The sequence below is a fragment of the Mycteria americana genome, chromosome 5 (genome assembly GCF_035582795.1).
Source record: "Mycteria americana isolate JAX WOST 10 ecotype Jacksonville Zoo and Gardens chromosome 5, USCA_MyAme_1.0, whole genome shotgun sequence".
Taxonomy (NCBI): Eukaryota; Metazoa; Chordata; class Aves; order Ciconiiformes; family Ciconiidae; genus Mycteria; species Mycteria americana.
This window is the reverse complement of record NC_134369.1, coordinates 18,163,970-18,181,793: the sequence shown is the minus strand read 5'-3', so window position 1 is coordinate 18,181,793 and position 17,824 is coordinate 18,163,970. Positions and strand designations below refer to the sequence as shown.

The 17,824-nt window shown below is 44.1% G+C and overlaps 2 protein-coding genes across 9 annotated transcripts in view; one reads left to right on the top strand and one right to left on the bottom strand.

The window, feature by feature from the left end:
* The first annotated feature begins 6,517 nt into the window (after positions 1-6,517).
* Positions 6,518-17,824, top strand: part of TSSC4 (tumor suppressing subtransferable candidate 4) — a 62,618-nt gene continuing 51,311 nt past the window's right edge. Inside the window, exons 1-4 of one of the 8 annotated variants that reach the window (XM_075502327.1) lie at positions 6,518-6,600; positions 7,102-7,228; positions 8,100-8,172; positions 9,242-11,367. In XM_075502327.1, the coding sequence (XP_075358442.1) occupies positions 9,330-10,370 (1,041 nt within the window). In that variant the 5' untranslated portion in view covers positions 6,518-6,600; positions 7,102-7,228; positions 8,100-8,172; positions 9,242-9,329 and the 3' untranslated portion in view covers positions 10,371-11,367. Of the gene's footprint in view, positions 6,750-7,101; positions 7,255-8,099; positions 8,173-9,241; positions 11,368-17,824 lie in introns of those variants that run through there. The other 7 variants (XM_075502334.1, XM_075502326.1, XM_075502330.1 and 4 more) reach the window with 7 other exon arrangements.
* Positions 13,798-17,824, bottom strand: part of TRPM5 (transient receptor potential cation channel subfamily M member 5) — a 43,273-nt gene continuing 39,246 nt past the window's right edge. The window contains exons 22-24 of the mRNA XM_075502318.1: positions 16,091-16,163; positions 14,974-15,064; positions 13,798-13,898 (exon numbers count right to left, since the gene is read on the bottom strand). Coding sequence (XP_075358433.1) covers positions 13,798-13,898; positions 14,974-15,064; positions 16,091-16,163 — 265 coding nt within the window. The remainder of the gene's footprint in view (positions 13,899-14,973; positions 15,065-16,090; positions 16,164-17,824) is intronic.

The window sequence follows — 17,824 nt, the reverse complement described above, 5'->3', positions numbered from 1 at the left end:
CCGGCTGAGAGTGAGGGGGGAGGCCAAGTGCTGTGATCCCACAACTGCCTGCCTTTCTCTGCCCTGTCTTGGACTTCTCGCTGCATTTGAAGCGAGAAGCCCCGTGGCAGCCGCCAGCCATCGCCCATGCCGGTACGGAGAGGGAGGGAATGCCGGGCGAAGGAGAGCAATGTTCAGCTGCCACAAAGAAAGGCAAGGCCTGCTCCCAGCGGCTGCGCCCGTGCTACGAGATCATGCCCATCTGTTGTTCTTTCACTTGTTTACCTGAATGTTAATGGAGTTGGACATAATGACTTCTGGAAAGAAAAAAACCAAGTTATATTTAAAAACAATAAAAAAACAAAGCAAACCCCCTTGTTAGTGGATTTTTAATGATGTGTTGTCAGATCTTGTTTCTTTCCATCGTGTACAGATTTCTGCCACGTCTTCCAAGGGAACAGGCTTGACTTGTTCTTGTATTCAAGCAAAATCGGGCTGCAGGGAATGCAGTCCTTAGCTGACCCTCTAGGTGGTTTCCCATGAATGTGATGCTCTTCGCTTCATGCCTTAAAACATTTGTACTGTGGTGCTGTGGTGTTGTTCCAGATGGGGATAAAATTATTCCTGCCTCTGAAGCTAGGATTAAGCTGATGTGAGTCACTGTCAGACTCAGGCTGGTGTTCAACAGGGGGAGAAACGATAGTGGAAACTAACTGGCAAAGCACAGCATGTATTTGGCATCCAGGGCGTGTGCCTTGGGACCTCAGCCTGGAAGCATAGCTGGGATCTTAAACCTTCCCTGGCTAAATGCAGTCCCCTCTGTTTGCACCTCAGGTCTGAGTGTTAACACTGATGTGCTCAAAACAGATGAGTTGTACGTGACGCTTGAGCTGAGATGCTCGAGCCCAGCAAAGGAAACGGTGGTTCAGAGCAGGAATGTGAGCACAGCCGCTATCTAACACATCCTTCATCACTGAGCCTGGGAAGTGGAGCTGGCAAACCAGGCCCCTTTAAGGTGCTGTTAAGTGAAGACATGGGTTATTCTTGGAAAACAGCAGTCCTGCTGTGTAGGAGCATGTGAGGCCACATGGATAAATGTGAGGGGAAGGGGTGGGTGGAACGCTTGCAGCCCGCTTGTTCTCATATTGCACTGACAACTCTGGCTTACGCTTCTCTTAAACATATTTCTCCAGAGGTCTGAAGGACTTGGAAAGTCACTGGAGACCTTACTGTGGACTTCTGATTCCTAGGAATATGACTGTGTATTTTTTTTTTTTAAACAAGAATTTTCACAAAATAAAAATATAAGCGTGAATTTTTCTAAGCTAGACCACGTTGGGATTTTTTCCAGTGGAATTTTTTCCCTCCTCCCTCCCAAACTGTTTTTTAAAAAAAAAACCGCTAAACTGTTTCTAATGAGAAGTTTTGGAGGTATTTTTTGCTTTGACGAGCTCTATTTCACAAGCCTCTTCTGGGCTGTTTGTGTTGTAAGTAGCAATGTGCCTAATTGTTTCCTACTAAGACAGCTGCGACTAATGTGTATAAATTGCTTATGTCCATTCCCTAATAAGAGGCTGTCTAAGCTCTAACCAAGATTTGCAATATTCCCACAGGGGGGAAAAAACCCAGCCAGCTCTCCCATGCAAGAGCTGTTTATGGCGGAGGTTCTGTAGAGGAAAGCACCCTCGCTGCTGGATCCTGGCCGCACCCTCCCTCTGCCTTCCAGCTCCAGCTCCCCACCTCCTTCCAGCTCCACTTCCCAGGCTCAGTGATGAAGGATGTGTTAGATAGCGGCTGTGCTCACGTACCTGCTCTGAACCGCCGTTTCCTTTGCTGGGCATGGCAATGTGGCCCTTCCAGTTAGGGGAAAGGAGGGAGTTTCAGCTCCAGGGCAAGCTGCTGACAACAAAGGAGACTGTTCTGAAGAAAAAGGTGAATATTTCAACAACCTCATTTACTGGCAGGGCCGTGGTAGGGCTGGGAAGCTATGGCTGCACCAGAGAGGAGGCAAGAGTGGAAATACAGCCCCCAGTGAGGGAACATCTGCCATCAGTGGGTGCCAAAGGGGAGAGGGAAACAATTGCCTGACCAGCTCTTGATTAAGTGATAAAGACACAGGCTAGAAACCCCAAATCCCATATGTACCACATTGTGCAGTTGAACTAGAGGCGCGGTGTTAATCTGTGTGGTTTTGTCTGACCAGTCCTCCCAGTTTCAGCCTGGGGAGCATCAGATTACCTTGCACAGGGCATCACCTAAGCAGGAGGGTGCAGAAGCGCTGTTCCGGTGCGAGCTCTTCAGCCAACCTCTGGCAGCTCGTCTGACACAGGTGGCCTGATGCTTTCACTTCAGAGTCCAGGGACCTGGAGCAAACAGAAAACACCTCCCAGCCACTAAAACTGCTGCATAACTAAAACCCAAGTTGTTTTCACACTTGCAGATACATTAGAGAGTACATAAACTTTGCAGCCAGGCATGCTAGTGTGGACCACCTGGCATTTCTCACTGGGTTTAGATGACCCAGCTCAACTGCCAGTGGTTGCAAGTAACATTTCTAATTAATCACACCTTTTCCTTTAAAAAAAAAAAAAAAAAAAGGTGTTTCTTGGCACTGCTTTGCTAGGGCATTCCCTCATGTTAGAACACAGCTTTGCTGAGTACTGAAGAGGTGTTGGTGTTAGGCCAGGCGAGACAGCGCACACACAACACCCTGCCTGCTGGCTGCGGGTAAACTGGTAAGACTTCCTCTGGCAAGGGTTAGTGATGTTAAATGCAAAGCCCTGTGTTGGTTAATGGAGCTCCTACAGGTCATGTTCTAACAAGAGGTCTGGGGAGTTTTAGGGTTTTGTGGTTTTTGGTTTTTTTTCTTAATGTTAACTTCAAGGCCCTCAGCTGGTTCCAAAAACCTCTTTCAGCCCTTCTCTACTGCTATTCATATCAGGCACACTGGGGCCAATGATAGGAAAGAAAAAAAAAAAAGAAGCAAGAATTAGGAGAAGGGGGGTTTTTTTAGTACAAATATTCTGTAGCTAAATCGAAATGAACAGAGACGCCCCTGACTGTTTTTGTTTCTTTTTAAAATTTCAAATAATTGCAGAGAGGTATTAATTTTGCTCTCAAATGACTTCAGTTCCCTCCCACACATGCAGTGTCTCTAACAGAAAAGGGGTTGCGGGTTCTCCCTGCAGGTCCTCTCCAGGCCAGCAATAATATTGTTATTGTGAAGAATCAAGTTGATAAAGACCTTCATAGCCTGCCTGCATTAAAACTCACTCCACAGGAACTAATTTTATGTAGTTACCTTAGGGGGAAAAAGCACCAACATGGGTAAACAGCACTGGAATAAATAAAATCTGCTTGCAGGTGAGCCAGGACCAAATGAAAGTGCAAAGTAAAACAGGTAAGTGAAGCTCGGTGTAGAAGAGAGGCAGTGTCAAGCACTGAATCCTGGAAACTCACCCCACGGGGGATTTCAAGGCCATTTGTAGGCTTTCCTTCCTGCAAATGGGAGAGGGCAACTCGAATTATTTCCTTCAGCCTGTACCCATTCTGGCTTGGTGTGACTGCTTTCTCCCAACAGAGAAGGATGTGGTGGTCACTACTGTGCTTTTGCTTTTTGCCTGCAGGAAAATACTCCTTTCCCTCCCTGTCTCCCCTCAGGAGCTCCAGCATCAGCTGTGTGTGGCCATACCACCCTAATTTCCATACTCCTTCCAGATGCAGGAGATGGTGAAAATGCATCCAATCGCTCTGTCTGACTTGCAGGATCTGGGTGGGTGCTAGGGAATCGCCTGCTGCTTTCCTATAGGTGTGAGGAGAGGGGCCAGTGGTCCCTGCCAGGCACCTACCCCAGGCTCCAAGCGCAGAAGCAGCAGGAGCCTGCCAGTGAGCAGCAGAAACAGTTACCGGATGGGGGCCAAATGACAGATTTATTTGCAAGAAAGGAGCACCAGGCGCCCAGTAATGGGCTGAGACCGGTATGCATTTGCACGCACCGCCCCCAGACATGTGGACATGCTGGCTTCCTGCAGACGCGTGGGGCCATCTCTGCGAAGGAGCCGGCCCCTTGGAGCCCGTGCACTGGACACGGCCCACTTGCTTGGATGATGTCTCGCTCCGCAGCTCAGAGCCATCTTCCAGCCCCCCACTTCCAGCCCCCCCGTCTTCAAGCCACCTTAGTTCATGCCGGCGAGGGGAAATCACTTTACCATCTGTTTGTCTTCAGAGTCTGACTCATTATTTTTATTTCAGCTGTCGCCAAGCAATAGCAAAAATCCCAATACACCAGCATATCTACCGGTGCAAACTGTCTTGTCCTCAGCCACCAGAGAAAAAGCAGCTCATTCCCGGTTCTCCGCAGTGTGCAATACTAAATCTTCTGCAAAAAGCCAGGAAGGAAAAAAAGGGTACAGCTAGCTTCTGAAGGTCATCTTGGTCATCAACGTACATGGCATCCAGATGAAAAACAAGAACTTGTAGCCTCTGGAAATGGAGGAATGGGGCTTGTCTCTGAAGGCACCCACATCCACAGGTGATGGAGATGGTGGAGGCGGTGTAGCCCTCTTCTGCCCCTCTGAGCCCCTAATCTAGCATTAAAACCAGAGTTCAAAACAAAAGAGCACCATCGTTTGCACCAGTCCATGGCGCACCCATGCCTGACAAAAACGGGGAGTGCTGCTGCTTACTCCACATGTTCTTGCCTGCTCCTTAGTACCCTCAGAGGCTCATGGCAGGTGCGTCCCTGGCACCCTAGACAGAGTTACACAGCGCTGGTAGCCTTTGCCCGTGGTTGACTCTTGGCTCCCTTTGCCTGTTTACTACCCTCTTCCTATCCCTTAGTGCTCGCCTACCAGAGGACTCATGTTGTCCTCTCTTCCCCCCTCCAGCTGGGAACCCATTTGAATGCCTGTGACTGTACTACCATATGTGTATACATTAAAAAAACAGGATCACCAAACAGGGAAACACCTCCAGAGCTGCTGTTTTAAAACTACAGCACGACTCCAGACAGACAGAAGACATTTTGCACTAACCTCGTCATTGCTGCCAAATGTATTCCAAACGCAGCCCTCGTCTCATAATTACCCTAGTTAGCAATGCTCCAGCAGGTGAAAGTATATATTTAAAAACTGACAATGCAAATGAAGTGGGTGCAGTTTATATTACGGGTGACTCACAGTGAGGCCCTGCTTGAAGGGATCCAGTGGTCTCCTCAGCTGCAGGCGCAGCCTTAACTCTAGCACACACATCAGCAAAACAACCGGTGATGCAGCAGGGTGGGATGCCATGGGGGGAAAATTAAAGTGCCACTAAAATCAGACAAAGTGGCGTTACATGGTAATTTCTTCTTTTGTTGCAAAATGATGGCATAGATGAGCTTTGCTTATACTCAAGGCCTACAGCAAATCCCTCAGAGCAGGGTGGTCTGAAGAGGTAAAGGCACAACCTTTAGAGGCTCAGGCCCTGTGCAGGCATTAACTCAATGATGAAGCCCCAGGGCAGTAAGAGCCTGAGCCTGGGGAAAGGGCGGAGATGAGCCCCGCAGACTGCTGGGCCACATGCTGGTGCAGCCCGCCGGCACAGCAAACCTTGCCTTTTCTTTTTCCTTAACATAAGGCAAACAAGCTAAATATTAGAAGCCACTCGGGAAATATATTTTCACTGAAAATTTAAACTTTTCGCTGAAAGAAGGGGGGAAAAAAAATCAGGCATCTTTGGCCAACACCAGTAAAACACTTTCAGACAGAATTCCACTTCTTGACGCACGCACAAAAAACTGTTCTTCTGGGACAGAAAAATGGAAACTTTTCTTTTTTGGACGGATAGTGGTTTTATGCCCCAAGTGACTTGGGGTTTTCTGGTTAGAAAATACATACGAATTTTAAAAAAAAAAGAACGAACAAAACAAAAAACCAGACACTTCCTCCGAAGTTTTCATTGTGGCCAAACCCCGCTTTTCCGATGAGAAAAAAGCTCTGCTGACATGTTTTCTTCCAGACTGTTCAGGGAGGCGGCGCCGTGCCCGCCCGGCCGACCCGCTGACGGCGCCGAGCAGCCCGAGCGTGGCCGTCGCGCCTCAGCCACCGCGGCGCGGAGCCAGCGCCGCCCCTCCCAGCCGCCAGCACCACGGGCGCTCCGGATGCCGGGTGAGCCCCAAACTCGCCCCCCCGCAGGCGGCCGCGCCAGCACCTCGCATCGCCTCACAGGCTGCAAAATGGCGGGCGGCGCGGTGCACCCTGGGAGCTGTAGTCCCTCCTTCGCCGCGGCGACGGAGGGGAGAGCTCAGCCCTGTTTTGCGGCAGGCCCCTGGTATTTTCCCCACGCCCCAGCTCTCAAAATGTCCCCCGCCGGGGGAAAGGCGGGCGACTACAACTCCCAGGACGCAAAGGAGAGACGAGGTGTGGGGGGGCGGATGCCTCCCCCTTCCCGCCCCTTCCGTGCTGCTTTGCCTGCTGGGAGTTGTAGTCTCGCCGCCGCGTGCTGCTGCCCCGTGGCGGCTGGTAGGGACTCAATGTCCCGGCGCGCCCCACGAGGGGGCCGTCGCTGCGGCCGTAGGCGGGGGGAGAGGCGGGAAAGGCGGGCGGCCGCTGTGAGGAGGCGTTGGGCCTGTGCTGTGTCGGGGTACGGGGCGCTTCCCCCCCTTTCCCCACCGGTTCGCGCTGTGTGCCCGGATGTGGCGGTGGGCTGGAGGCCTCCATGCGCGGTGCTGAGCGGGAGCGGGGGACGGCGAGCGGGGGGGCTCCAGGCGCCCCTGTGTCCTGAGGAGAAAGGTGTGGGGGCTAGAGGAGGGTGGCAGCCCCCGTGGGTGCAGAGGCCTGCGGGGTGTGTGTGTTTGTATCTAGCAGGATACCGGCCCGGGGAAGGGAGCTAGGCCCTGGGTGGACAGGCAGGACAGCTGAGGCTGTGTGCTCTGTCCTTTCCCCCTCCTCGGGGTGGGGTGCCCACTGGAGATGTGAGCTAGGGCCCTCTTCCTTGGTGTGGCGGCGTGTGTGAGCACCGTCCCGAAGGACCGTGCTATTGTCGGCATGGGATTGCTGGCAGGCTTTGCTGCAGTGCTGTCTCTGCGATGCGAGCAGACGTGGCCGTGTTTCGGAGTGACTGGGGTCTCTGTTTTCCTCACAGGCTGCACGAAGATGCACAGAGCCTGTTTGCGTAAGACCAGGATGGAAGAGTCCAACGGGGACCTTCCCATCCAGAGAGACACCATCCTATCCGAGTTGTGCTGTGATCACGTCACCGTAACAAGCCTGTGAGTCTGTCTGGTGTGCTGTAAGGGTCAGTATATTTGGCTACTAACGCTGTTAAGGCTAAAACATCTCCTTAGGAGCAAAATTTTTTTTTTCTGTGTAACTGTTCTCAGACAAGAGATACCCCGATTCACAGCCTGTGATGAACACTTATACTGCCATCTGAAAACAGCTACTTTAGTCAGTTATGCACTTCAGTGTCTCTTTTGGGTTGTAGTCTTTACTTTTCATGTGTTATAAAACTAAGCAGAAGAATGTATGATTTTCAGATTATTATTTCCCATTTAGGGGTTATGCTGAGGGCAGTGTTTTCAAAAGCAGTCGTCAGATCCCTTTTGTCAAAGACAGCCAGACTTTACATGGAACATAGCACTCGGTCTGTTGAATTCTTCAGAATTTTCTCTGTGTTTTAATGCCTCATGAAGATCTGGCCCTAACTGTCAATATGACCTTTCTTTGAAAACAGAACTCTGTGGTATCTATGGTCTTAGTACTTAGCAGCGCTTACTACTTGCAATGCATAAGTATTATTTTTATATTTTCTTAGCTGCATTTAATACTGTTCATTTAGTAGTGGTTTACTGCACATGCAAATTACAGTTTTATTTTTTTAAAACCTCTCTTCTGTGCTACAGAATAAGGTTGGCAATGTGAATGCGGAGACTGAGTAAATATAGTGGTGCCTGCCTTATTAGGCTGTGTGTCTTTTGCCAAAAATCCAGGAATATCTGCAGACTTTTATACCAGCATGAGTTTGTGTCAGATTTAGAACTCAGTTCTGCAGTGTTGGATGATTCAGGAAGAAGGAATTATTTTTAAAACTCATTTTAAAACTACATTTCCAGTATCTTGATGGAAATGTTTGTTTTCTAGGGTGGAAGTGCAGAGGTCTTTGGTGGCTTTAACTGACCCTCAGGAGGGGAAGCCGACTCAGTCTCAAGAGAAAGTGAGTGACTAACAGACTTTCCATGTCTGTTTACTGCATCATTTCAGAAGAACCTATAATTAAGTAGTTGAGATTATTCTAATAATGTATTAGAATAGTTTCTGTAATTCATGTTTTTGTGAGTTGAAGTGAAGCGTGTGTTTGCCCACTCTTTCTGATTGCCTGGCAAGCAGTCATGTGACCACCAACTGCCTCAGGTCTGCAAGGTTCCCTTCAAGCAGGTGGCAGAGTGAATCAGGTATTCCAGCTGCTACTGGAAGTCAGGCTTCAGATCACACTGTCTTTTCACTGACTGAAGGGCCAGCTCTTGCAGACCCTTGGTTGCACCCTCTCCTTGTTTCCATGCACAAGTATGGCATGTGTGATTAGTTTTCTTAATCCAGTGGGATTGATTTATTGAGCTGCCTCATTTTCTGGTTTCAGGAATTTAGTAATGACATGAGAGCTTAAACCCAAGGAAGGAGTGGAGTTTGTACTTTATGTCACTTTAAAGCAATCCTGAAACTGTAGCCCTGGTATTTTTGTGGCTTCTCTGCCACTAACCTCGATCAGTGATAGTGTCCTGTATAATAGGCAGAACGTGATGATTATTGGGACAGGAGGTACAGTGGCTAATGCAATAAAGGATTGTAATGGCCAAAAGAATGTGTGAGAGATGAGGATGTGTTTTTGTGGATTTATACTGTATGATAAATGCAGGGTGTAATTCAGAGAGGTCATTGTTGTCTCTTGGAAGATGTGTAAGACAGTTATGGGGTATTCAGATCTGCTCAAAAACTTTATGCTCATCTTTTAGTAATTGGACCTACTGTAACCTTTAATGAAATTTGGTGGGCAATGCTATTTTTAATTACTTCATATTCTTGTATTGAGTTTTGTGTAAGTCTTTAATTTTAATGTGCATTAATTCCTTAAATAATGTTTTTATTTCAAGCAAAATTGCTTAGGAATCCCTGAAGTACAGCTGCCTGTTATATTGCAGTAATAATTATTTTGCATGGCACAGAATTATAGTCTCATACTTGCTTCTCATTTCACAGTTGAATTTTTATGCTCCTTTGTGTTCTAGGCACTAAACTCACTGGGCATTTGGAAAACCGTATTTGCAGCTGTTCCTGGGCCTACACCAAAGACCTCAGTGGAGTGACAGCTCAAAGATGGGAGATCAGGATGCAGGTGAACCCTTTCTGGGGATAGTGGCTGGCGGTGCCACAGACTACGAAGGAGCTCTGCCCTCAGACACAGTGTCACTCAGCGATTCTGATTCTGATGATTTGGGGTTAGCGGATGAAGCGGAAGTTGATACAATATCTCCTGAGGAGCCACCTGTAGATGATGGGGATTGCAGATCAGGGGAGACCCCTGACTCTTCAAACAGCAGTCACAGATCTCCTGTCCAGCCGTTCCATCTGAGGGGCATGAGTTCTATGTTCTCTCTCCGTAGTCAGAGCATTTTTGATTGCCTGGAAGAGGCGGCCAAGTTGTCTGTGCCCTCGATGCCTGAAGATAATGTTGTTGATGGGAGGTTTAAGCGTCCATTGCCTCCAACCACAGTTTCAGGTAACATGGTTCCAGAAAGCCTGGGAAAGCAAGCTCCCAAAGTGCAGGCCCCCAAAACCTCTCCTGCAGTGCCTGACTATGTGGCACACCCAGAGCGCTGGACCAAATACAGCCTGGATGGAGTTTCAGAGTCTAGTGACAAGACTAACAGGGCAGTGGCCCTGGAATTTCTAGAGGGTTTGAAGAAAAGAGGGGAGGAACAAAGCTCAGCTACCCAAGATAGCTACACCCCATACTTCAACCAGGACCCTTCCAGCTGTGGAGCTGGGAGGATTGTCTTCACCAAACCAGCAAAAAGGGGTGTTGATGGACTGGAAAAAAAACCATCAGCAGGGGAGGATGGTAAGAAACACATGAAAACAGATCTGAAAGGAAAATCTCTTAAGAAGACTGATGACTTGAGGGAGGAAGATAAGGTAGAGCTGGGGCACTTAGATAGTGGAAGTGGAAAGGCAACAGAGGAGGAGGAGTGCATGATGGCGGGGGACCTGGATACAGCAGGTAAGCTTAGTGCAAGGTTTAGTGGCACAGGTGAAGAGCCATCGGTGGAAACAGTTGGATTCCATTGCAGTAAGAAGAAGAATAGGAAAAATTTCCGACCTAAAGTAGACAATGAAGGGGAGGAGGAAGAGTCCTGAAGGATGGAGCACGTTGGAGACATCCAGGGACTTATATTGTCTTTGGATATGTTTGGTTTTTTCTCTGACTTATTTTTCTGGTCTGGAAACCATGTGATAGCTTCTTGTCTAACAGTTTGCATCATAGCCACCAAGAACATTTTACATTGTTAGAAATTAAGCTACCTGAAATACACTCCAGACTTTTTGTTTGTGAAAAGTCTGTGGGCACAGGATAGTTGCACCCTAGCAGGAGAGAATAAGGTATGTTTTGTTTGCTTGAGCAGCTCCCTGGGGCTTGCTCTGGAGCTGAAGTAGCCAAAGAAAAAGATGTGTTAGCTAAAAGGCTGCAAGGCTTCCTACGAACCCCCAAATTTAGAGCTGTTCCCAAATCCTGTAGAATCCTGGAACAAATATGATGAGCTCATTATGTAGATATTTTTAAACAATGAAAATAAAACCTTGTCTTCCACTAGATGTGATTTCTCCTGGCCCTGTCCCAGGGAGTAAAATTTTTTTTTTTTTAACCTTTTTTTTTTTTTAATACATCCTTCTCTCATTGCCATTGAGAGTGAAAGCACAACGGTGCCCAGTTGTGAGTTTGGAGGGCCCAGGTGGGAACTGCCAAAACCAATATTTTTTTAAGGTTTGCTTAGTTTTTGCCTTATGTAGTGTTACATGATAAAGATTTTAAAAAACACAATGTTTCCTGTGGAGAGGTACAACTCTGGATACATCCTGGTGAAGACATGTTCAGGATGGCTTCAGCAAAGTCTCACCACATTGAGCATAGGTCAGAATTCACAACAGCTTCAGTTCTTAAGTTGGGCTGCAGCTTCTCCTCTTACTGGTATGGTATGATGTGATGATTCTTGGCCTGCACATTTGTATGTCCTTTCCAGGTTGTACTGTGTCCACATTGATTCTGTGTGTGGATTTGGTGGGAATGAGGTATTTATACCAGAACCGGACACTTTTTTGTTCTTTGGGATTCAATAAACTTTCAGTTGTAGCTTGATTTCTTCATCTCTTTGAACCATTCTGATTAATGCAGCTATAGGAGTTTTAACAAATACTCAGTCTATTTGATTTGAGAATTGTCTTGAAAATCTTCTAGAATGTTACTCTTAAGCTTACCATCTTGTAACTTCTCCCTCAAGTCTTATATTTTAGATTCTAAAATTCCCATTTTTAACATTTTCAATCATTTTACAATATACAGAGAATTACCTCATACAATGAATCACCTCATACAATGAATCACATTGTAGTGTTTGTCAAATATAGTAGTTTTTCACACAGAATGTTAATAAATTTTATAAATAAGCTTGAAAGATTAAATTCTTTGAAAGGTTATATGATTTGAAACTCAAATTAGTTCAGGTCATTTTGGACTGACATTTTTTTGCCAGTATTCTAAATTAACCAACCCCGATGTTGGTATTTATAACCGTGTAGTGAAAGACTACTTCTTTAGAATTTGTGATCTTTCTTGCTAGACTGTGCTTGCTCAAACTCTGAAGGATATCTGAGGAGGTTACTTCTTCTGGGGTGTCAGCATCTTATCAATAATTGACTGGTAGGCCCAAATCATTTGGGTCTTTGTGTTTGAACAGATGCATCATTCGGCAGCAGAAGCAGAAAACAACGTAAAATGAGTAATAGTGCTCCATCTTTTGATATTCACCTTTTAATTTTAAAAGCAGAATGTATTTTCTCATGAGTATATGGTTTGATGCACATTAATTAATGGGTCATTGCTAAATACATCAGTTGTTCCAGTGCATGTGAGTGGGACATAACAGCATTTCCAAATGGATAGATTTGGGTTTCCAGTGGATAATTAAGGTGCTGATCACAATTAAAATAGTAGCCGTTTCAGAATGGAAGGTGCTTCCAAGAGGAGGGCGTGCTGGTTGTATGATCTGCATTATTTCGTAACAAAAAACGTAGCTCAGTACAAACTTACTGGTTTTATAACTTCTGCTTGCCTAGGGTGAAGAACAGGTAGGACAGTACCAGAATTTCATCACTGTTAATGGGGTCACTGAGATCTGGGGCACAGCTGAATAAACTGGAAAAATGCCTATTTTATGAAGACATCATAACAAGATTAATATCTATTAATAAAAGACTCATGTTGGAAAGGTATTTTTATCAGATTTGAGGGGTTTTTTTCTGCCTCTGGTAACAGAGAAATCTTTTGCGCAACCTACATTTACGTTACATAGAAGCAGCGTTATATGCATGAGGACATTAAGTTCAGTTGAAACTTATCCGTGTAAGAAAGACCACAACCCAATACTTCTTCCTTCTGATGCTGTTTATATTATTCCAAAGAAATTTCCCTTTAAAGGACAGTAGTAATATTCATTTTATTGGTGTACCTTTTCATACAAAATTCTAAGAAAGCCAGCTAGCTTTTGTATGCTAAAAACGTACATGCCAGTTTAAGTAATCAAAAAAATGACAAACAGTCCAAATTCCTAGTTTGTAGGAAAATTCTTGCTACACATTCTTGCTTTAAAGTCTTTAAGTGATTTTTTTTTTCCCCCCTGACCTGTGAGAGAAAAGTAAAATGAAATCAGAAGACTGCTTAGGTGTAGATGCGGTGTTCTGTGTGGTGTGATACATAAAGGCAGAGTCACCTTTAAAAGCAGCAAGCTGACAGCAGCTATGATCTGGCATTGAAACAAAAAAGCAAGCAGCAGAGGCTGGGGGTCTGACTGCGGGAGGGTCACCTGCTTTGTGTTTGGAAAGTGACTGCAAGCCACTGCACGCTTGAGGAGCACGCAATGAGATTCCAGTTTCTGGGAATGAGTGAGGAGCCCTCAATAAGGAATACCAACAAAGGAATACCTCACAGAAGCCAGCATGGGAAGAGATGGTGAGTGCAATCATTTGAGGGTTGTAAGAACTGCAGCAACTGTATGGATTGTAATAGTTTAGTATCCCACGCTCTTTCCTGTGGAAACTATTTCTTGATTTCCTTTCTGAGCAACTCAGAAATACGAGCTTGCTTTCTTGGCCAAAGAAGTGGCTTGGTTTTTAGTGCATAAATCATCACCCTTCCAAAGGTAGACTCCCTTGAACAGCGAAATGTGGAAATTGGCAATGATGACGATGGATTGAGGGTGTGGTATTTGGAGAACAGAAGGCAGATCATGTTTAGAAAATAAGGTGGTAGAGTCATCCTGGAGGAGAAAGTTTTTAGTGTGATTTGTGGAATGGAGTTTTGGAGAAGGACTGAGCGATACAGGAGCAGGAGGGAAGAAAGCCCAAGAAATTGAAGGAGGAAGACCAAGAAATCCTCAGTAGTGTCAAACATTGGCAGTGCTTGGCATAAAGACTTTGAGAGCTGGGCCTTAGGCCTTCATGAGATTAGGATTTTACTTCTACAGTAGTTCAGTAGGACAAAAGGTTTAATCTGAAGAAATGAGAAGAAAATCTAATTGTCAATGTACGTGACGTTAGTCTTGGACTGATATACCCGCTCTTCTCTTTCGCTTCTTTCTGGCAAAGGCACTTCTGTGTTGGCATTCATCACACCTAATAGGATTGTAAAAGCCATGTGCTTGGTTAAAAGCCTCAGGACAAGGGGCATATAATAGTAATTGCTTAACAAACTTTAAAATGTTGAAAATAATACACAATAAAAAGACACTGTAGATTCTATTACTTTGCATTTGCTCAGTAAATTATAAAAACCGGTTTCTTCTTTATTTTTCAGCTATTTAAGTTTCTGATTTTTATTCAGTTACAGTATTAAAATGTCTGGGGAACAGGATCGTTTTTCTTACTGGAATGTTGATAATGAAGCAATTTACATATGTGTTTTATAAGCTTCTAACAGAATTAAGTCAAGTTTGAGGTTAGTTCGAGTGTGAGTGACTTGAGGTCTTGTCATGTCACGACTTTGCTGGGTTTCCAACTACTTCTTTTTCCCTTGTGGTATATATATGTTCAGTTTATGGTTTTTGGAGGGCTTTTTGTGTAATAGATAGTAATAGGTAGATATTGAAATAGATCATTAAGAGGAATATCCAAAATCTTTATTGTGTTGGGTATCCTGTGGTGGCTGAGAAATAGTTTGTTTCTGTCTCTAATGTTTTAAACTCCAAACAGTGGAGCCCTGGGACACAGGACAAGATTCTTAACTGACAGAAATAGTTGCAGCTCTGAAGGCAAACGAGCTGTGCTGATAAAAACAAAGTGGGAGGCTTGCTCAATTTTTATTTTTAATGATTATTGTTATCCATATTAAATGTTTTGGTAATACTTTGGTAGTACTATCTCATTGACTCAAGAAACCCCCAAGACAATCCTCTCAAGAAACCCTGTAGCAAATAGATACTTATTTACATGCTTAAAGTTGAGTGAGATCATTCTAACTCACAGTCACAGGCCAGTCCTTTTCCCAAAGCTTTTAAATATATTTTGCAGAAGGTAATTTTTTCATTCTGAAGTATGAATATTCTGTTCCTTGTTTATATTCCCATTACGTCTAGGTAGGTACCTCCTTATGTGTTTCTTTTCCAATCTTTTTTTTTTTTCCCTTGCATTTTTTAAACTAAATATTTCAGCTGTATTAATTAGCTTGTCCATGGTTGTTTTCAATACTTACATGTATAGTTTGGAGCTGGTTGATTGCTCAAGAGGTTGGTTTTGGTTAAAACCTCTGCCATTGAGGAGATAACAGCTGTACAGTAGCAAATCTACAAAATAGGTAATGATTTCTATATCAGCTAATTTTTGTAGTACTTTATCCATTCTTAAATTTGCAAGAAAGATAATCTAGGCAGCAGACTGAAGCAGCATCAGAGATACCACATGTATTTATTTATTTAATTTTTTTAAAGAAATAGCTGGACTGTCTTGGAGAAAGATTTGTATTAAATACCTTCCCTTTTTTGTGGGTATATTGCATTACCTCAAGCTGGCACAAATTTATTAAAGCATTTCTTGTGTGTTCCTGTCAGACCTGTATTTGGTGTCAACATTGTTCATTGAATAGCATGTCTTTTTTCAGGAAGCCATGAAATGGATAAGAAAGGGGAGGGAAACTGCAATGGGAGTATTAAGATAAGGAGCTTTCAGCGAGGCCAAAATTACACTGGAGAGTTCTAGGGACAAAGAAAACACTCACAGTTGTGCTATGTAGCACATGGTAATGCTGAGCATTTTCAGACTGTTTAAAAAATGTTTGTTTATATTTCAAGGATTTGTCATCAAAAGCTCAAGATAGGGTTTCCTTCTATTATTTGTGTTTCACATTTGTATGTTAGACACTTCCCGTTGAGACGTTGTATCTGGTATCTAAGAAAATTAGAAAAACTGATGTCCAAAAAGATTAGTCTAGGTCAGATTAGACAGAATAGGGGTATTTTCAAAGTTGACAGTTTTAAAGAAAGAAAATGTTGGGAGAAGGAAGAGAATGGAGGGGGGAAGATGAAGCGTTTGCTTCCAGAAGCATCCTAATGAAGGAAATAAACACTTCTCAAGTAGACTAGCAAAGAGAGCAAGAAATGCTGTATTCCCCTTTCTCCTTTCTACTAGAGGTCAGAAATGTTTTTTACATATGTATATCACCAGAGAGAAAACAATAAGGAAAGTAAAACCATAATACAGATCCATTCCTCCTTCCCTTTATCCCTAAATAGGGTCTGCCAAACCACCGTTAAATGAGAGAAACATGGTGAAATCCTAAAGCTGATATAGATGCCTATAAAACTACTACTTACCTGGGCTTCCATAACTTTAAAACGCTTTTCTTGTTCTTTCAATCCACTAAAATATTTAGACAAGTTATCCACCCTGTGGAAACAAAGCAGACATGCTGAGCAAAAGGAAAGGCCTCAGAAGAAATCCTAAAACACAAACCTGACATAACTTAATAGAGCCACGACCCTTCGCTGGCAGTTCTGTGCTGCTGAGACATCCCAGAGCCCCCTAAAAGTTTTGCCCTTTTGAGGTGTTCCTGCAAGTATTTTTGAACAGAACAGCATTTCTGGAACACTCTCGTGCACCTCTTGCCCAGAGACTCGTGCACTCACACAGATTACAGCAGCTGTTCAGCTTCTGGTGAGGGCCACTTAGCCTCAGCTGCTGTGGAAATCAAGGACAGCCTTGGGTCCAGGTCTGTCTCTCCAGCCACTTACGTCCCACCTGTACCAAATGTAAACTGATCCTGGTGTGAGAACTGAGGCCACAATATTTTCCATCAACACAGGGGAGATTAGCCACTTCAAAATTTATATGAAGTTTCATTTTTGGAAACCGGCTTGACATTCAAATCCCTTTTTCCATGCAGTCCATACGGTGCCTCCAAATCATTGTATTGTCCACACGCTTTCTGCATCCTTCACCTCTTCTGCCATCAGTTCCTTATTCTTAGCATCTGATTCCCTATAGGCTCCTCAAATCCCTCTCTGCTTTGTCCTAACCACGATTTCAAAGTTTCCCTCTAACAGGTTACATTCCATTCAGGTCTTTGTGAAAAAGCTGCTGCTGGATGGGTCTAATGCATTTTGGGATTGGTTCAATGCAAAGTTCAAAGAATCACTTTGAGGGTTTCATAAGATTTCAGATACACACTGCTACCACCTAAGAGCAAAGATAAAAAGCCACAGGTTTAGTGGTGTTCATCTGAACCTTTTCCAGTCTCTTTCTGGCTCTGCTATACCTGAAATACTGTGAAGCCAGACTGATTCTTACTTTTCCCCTCCAAGCAGTAACTTCATCTACAATGTACCATCTTTAAAGCTTTCTAGCTTTAAAGCTAGAAAGAATATAATTGTGCCCTTTGTTTGGAGGCAAATACATATTTATTGCTTGATCTCAACAATTGAGCTCTCATTCCTAGGGTTTGTCAGTGATCTGCTTATGAGAATAAAGTTTAAACCAACGTAATAATTCTGAATTATTATGAATTAAGAGTCTGTGTACATTAGAGGGAGAAGAGTATTTTCCAAGAACATGCTCAAGTACGCTGTTCCTGTTTCCAGCCATTCTGTGAGTTAGATGGAGGTTTTTCAGAAGAAAGACAGCACAAGAATATTTCATGGAACTCTCTTCTTATGATAACTTTCACACCCATTGTGCCTCTATTTGAAGTAAGTTTTATCATAAGAGGAAACAGCTGAAAGAGATGTTAAAAGCTTCTTTAAAGAATGCTTTGCTGTCTGGTTTTCAGTATTGTCTTAGATGTTTCTGTTTTCCCTGCATATAACTACTTTGTTTCTCTCTTAAAGGAGTAAACCTCTGAATAATAATTTAGGACTTTTTCTTTAGAATACTAAACCAATTTAAGTGATATTCCTACTGGGGAAATATTTTAGAGAAGTATTTAAATGGGGACTCAGTTAATTAAATACAATTTTAGATCCAATATAATTAATTTATTGTGGCAAACTGTAGTCTGATGCCATAAAGCCATAAATAGTTGTTCTTCTGCATCTGTGGGCTGGGCGTAATTC